This window comes from Odontomachus brunneus, unplaced genomic scaffold (assembly GCF_010583005.1).
Source record: "Odontomachus brunneus isolate Ranch 3 - 2012 unplaced genomic scaffold, Obru_v1 Obru_scaffold_011, whole genome shotgun sequence".
Lineage (NCBI taxonomy): Eukaryota > Metazoa > Arthropoda > Insecta > Hymenoptera > Formicidae > Odontomachus > Odontomachus brunneus.
In genome coordinates this window covers 2528051-2532313 of record NW_022639461.1, presented here as the reverse complement: position 1 = coordinate 2532313, position 4263 = coordinate 2528051, and the positions used below count along the sequence as shown (strand labels likewise).

The 4263-nt window shown below is 42.4% G+C and overlaps 1 protein-coding gene across 2 annotated transcripts in view; it reads right to left on the bottom strand.

Moving 5' to 3' along the window:
* Positions 1-2713, bottom strand: part of LOC116840665 (neuropeptides capa receptor-like) — a 28495-nt gene extending 25782 nt beyond the window's left edge. For both annotated transcript variants that reach the window (XM_032807661.1, XM_032807662.1), the window contains exon 1: positions 1998-2713. In XM_032807661.1, coding sequence (XP_032663552.1) covers positions 1998-2274 — 277 coding nt within the window. In that variant the 5' untranslated portion in view covers positions 2275-2713. The remainder of the gene's footprint in view (positions 1-1997) is intronic.
* Positions 2714-4263: the final 1550 nt, after the last annotated feature.

Sequence of the window (4263 nt, the reverse complement as noted above, 5' to 3'; positions counted from 1 at the left end):
TTTTTTTCAAATCAAAATAGTGCAAAAGCACATGTCGAAAAAACACTTTATCGCGTTCCATTTTTCACAAAGCAAAAGAAATTGTTGTTTAGGAAAATAATTGTGTATGCTGACTGAATGTTATCGAGAAATGTCGAAATTAATCACAAACTACCTGTTTCGTTAGTAATGACTACTAGAACTGTTTGCATTGCCATCTAACATTTGTGGGCGGAAACTAAGTTAAGGTCCTAATATATTAAAAGTGGACAAATTGGATGAATAGGGCAACCCGAGGCATAATAGAGTATCGTCGATAACTTTTTCTCAGAGGTATTGCTACACGGAGAGAATATTATAGTTTTTATTTTAGTTTTTATATTAGTTTTTATTAGTTATGTTTTATTTTAGTTTTTATATTAGTTTTATATTAGTTTTATTTTAGTTTTTATATTATAGTTTTTATTTTAGTATAAATTCTTTTCAAGTTTTTTGCTTTAAGTATGTTAAGTTAACGATATGTTGAATGTTAAGTACGTTAAGTTTTTAAGTCAGGAAAATAGACTGTCAGTAAGATCTGTCTTGTTGAACATATGTCTTGAGGAACATATTAAATTTTGCTAGAGATATGGCGAGTGTTTTGATAACACATTTCAGTTCCTAAAATATAAATAGCACACACGAGATCTAAACCAATTATTATAGAATGTCGATCTAATCTTCGGTTACAAGATCCTATAATATTTCTCCTATAAAATTCTTCCCGCGTATGTAATAAAATGTTTTGCTATCATTTGCTAAAATGTCTTTTACTGCATGCTATTGCTAGTCGTCATATTTTCCGCTGAAAGATGCTGGATATCGCTTTATACTCTTGATACGGCGACTGCCGTTGAAACTTGTTTGATACTTTTGAAAGGTAAGCAACGATAAAATTCTCGTTTTTATATACATTTGCGTTATCAAACGATCCTCTTTCGTCATTTTAGTTAAATGTTCGTGTATCAACTACCTATGATGTCTATCGCTATCTAATCCAAACTTATACATTACGAGACGTAACGGGACGTAACGGGATTGTGCCATCGTGTTCTTACAATTAAGTTGTATTATATCTTTTCATATCTTTTCATATTCTACATAATTCAGATAATTGATATTAACACACGTTTACCATACCAAATATTGATTGTTATTAATATTTTAATTATAAAAAGGTATAGTTTCATCGTTTTACAAGGAAATTGTCGTCAATAAACAATTATAATTAATTAAATGTGCAGCACTACATTTCTATATATAGTGTATCTTAATAGATCACTTTTAAATGAACGTTTGAAAATTAATGATTAAGAAATAAGTGAGTCTTGTGAGAGATATCCTATTTTACCGCGTAGAAAGTATAACGAGATCAAACAATGTTTTCAGAAAAACAATAATTTCGTTCTTCTTAACTATTCTTTCACAGTAAAACTTTGTTTTTTTTTTTACAGTGAACATGTCAGAACGTTTTGGTGCAATATGAGGTTGATTTACGCATTTCTGCTATGTTTAGAATTTATTTAAACCTCACGCTTCTCATTACGCCTAATAACCCCTAATACGTCGCATGAAATCGCGCAATGATCATTTGTTGATTTGTTTTACGATTGGAATGTCGAAACCGAACATTAGGACAGATGTTACAGAAGCATTCACGGTGAAAAAAATCCAATGGAACGACGCGATTCGACGAACACTGCCACATCTCCTTAAACGCTCTCGGACGTCTCCTCGTCGCGATTTAATCCGCGGTATGCGTTGCAATTTTAATTAGACCGTTGTAACTTTGCGATGAAACGAGATTGGAACTGCTCCAATAAATTAAATTCGCATCTGATGAGCGCGAAGAGACCAAGAGTTGAGACTTGAATCCTAATTGCGCACTCATCCGTGATACGAGATTTCGTCGAGCGTCCTGCGCTGCAGCGGACAATCGGGCCTGACGGCGCATTGTCCAAGAAATCCAGCTAACTCACCGAGAATCAACAGCAGCAGGTCGGACACCGCCAAGTTGAATAGGTAGTAATTCGTGGCGGTCTGCATGACGGGGTTGCGCCTGATAACGATGCAGGTGACTACGTTGCCGAACACACCGGTGACGAAGATTGCGACGTAGACGAAGGTGATCGGCAATACGAGCGTCAGCGGCAGATACTTCGGGCCCCACACCAGTCTCACGTACTCCGACTCGCTGAGGTTCATCAGTTCCGTGATGTTGTCAATGGCCACGAGGTATCGACCCGAGATTTCCATGCTGCCTCGGCTCGAGATCGATCGTCACGCTTGGTACAGAAAGTATCGTCGAGCGCCGCGCCGATCAAGTCGTCCGTTCACCGCGAACGATCTCGCGTCGACGAAGGAAGCGCGTCCTGCTGCCGGCGAGGAAGCGGATCGTTCCGTCTTCTCCTGACAGTCATGATGTCGCGCCGACACTCTTGTCGGCCCGCCAGCAAATTAAATCCTCGTCACGCTACGCACACGGAAACCCAGGGCAGCCTGTCGTCCCGTCGATCCTTGACGCGTCGAATCGAATCGCGCGCGAATCACATCCAATCGCCGCGGGCTCGCTCATTGTTTTCGAGCCGGTAATATTCACTGATAGCGTAGAGCTTGTTTGGCCGGAGATCGAATTCGCTCAGGGAACGATCCCCGACGCGATATCACTGGCAGAACAGGGTGAAAAGTGCTCCACTCGAGAGACCGTGGACAAGTGACGGCCGCGGAGCGCTCCGGCCTTCGCCATCGGACCACGCGCCCCATCCACCACGCATCCAACCCTTAACTTCAACCCCCTCGAGAGGGAGAGAGAGAGAGAGAAAAGGGGGAGGAAGAGACAGCGCACCGCGCCGCTCACCCAATAGGACGGCACGATCATCGCATGCAAATATTCCAAATATCCAGCGCATATTGTTTTAAACGACACGACGGACGAGACTTTGTAGTAATGATCCTCGTCGCTCGATATCGATTTTTTTCGATACGACGCTCGACTAGATTTTCAAGATATATTCATTCAGAATATGCCGCTCTGTCACATAAGCGGCTCGGTTTGATCATTTGTTTGTCTCGTGTTCGAATGTCAGACGCGTGGGGCAACTCCCAATCACGCTGCACAATCTTTCGACTCGCGTCGAAGTTAAATAGGACGAATTACATATTCGACGTCCTCGTAACTCTAACTTGCCGAAAAGTTCCTCGCGCAAAATCGCGTTGAATGCATTCGCCACGTTGTGTCGCGCAAACCTCCGTGTGATTCGAACAAAAGCGTCGAGTCGAGACCGTCAAAAACAGATCATGGAGAAGGAGGAATTTCGCTCGCCAGCCATCCCACGAACTTCTTTTTGCTCACGTCAACTTGGCACGAAATTCACTGAATTTCTCGAGATTTAGTACATCGATCGTCGTCCATAATTTAGGCGTCGAAGGACGCTGAAAGCGGCCCGATCATGTCACCTTCGCCTGCAGACTATCCAGCCGATTTACAACGCACGTCCAAGCTTCCGAAAATTTAACTTTTAAACGACCAATGCAATCCGCCAAGTACGAGCGCAATAAATTATTTCGCTGATTATTATCCGGGACGCATTAGGACAATCAATAGCATCCTGTTTGGCATAAAGTTGTCAGTAAACGCGGAAATCGGATATTCATGAAGCGAAACATTTACCGGGATAGAATCCATTTCTATCGGCCAATGCGTGCGTGCGTGCGCGCACGTGTGTGTGCGCCAATGATTGTTATTTTATGCGACAAATAAACTTCTACTTTCCATTTTGTTTACAGGCTGGTTGTTTATACCCGCTTCGTCGTCACACTACTTCAAATATGTTCCGTCGAATTTTCCCATCGTGCTTTATTGCTTTCATTTTATTGTGTGAAATAATATGCCACATGTTGTTAACGGGATGTCTCTTCTCGCTGGCCGAAGCTTGTATTTGTCATTTTGCTCAATATCGCTTTACGTGTAGTTATCCGGGTGCTATCCAGCGATTGTTATAACCGTACATCATGACAGTTATTGCCGGGGTGACTTCGCGGACAGCGGACGTTTTAACTTTCGTCACGAGCGGCTGCGTACATTATGCATATCACGCGCCATTAATGAGCGTTACTCGGACGGATTTACGCCGTTGAATAAATATCGAGCTTAGACTCTCAACGCACACGACACCGCGGAGAAATCGTCTCAAAACCTTGGTGCACCTTAGACGCGTTCGCAATTGGAGTCTCCTCTCCGAGGCA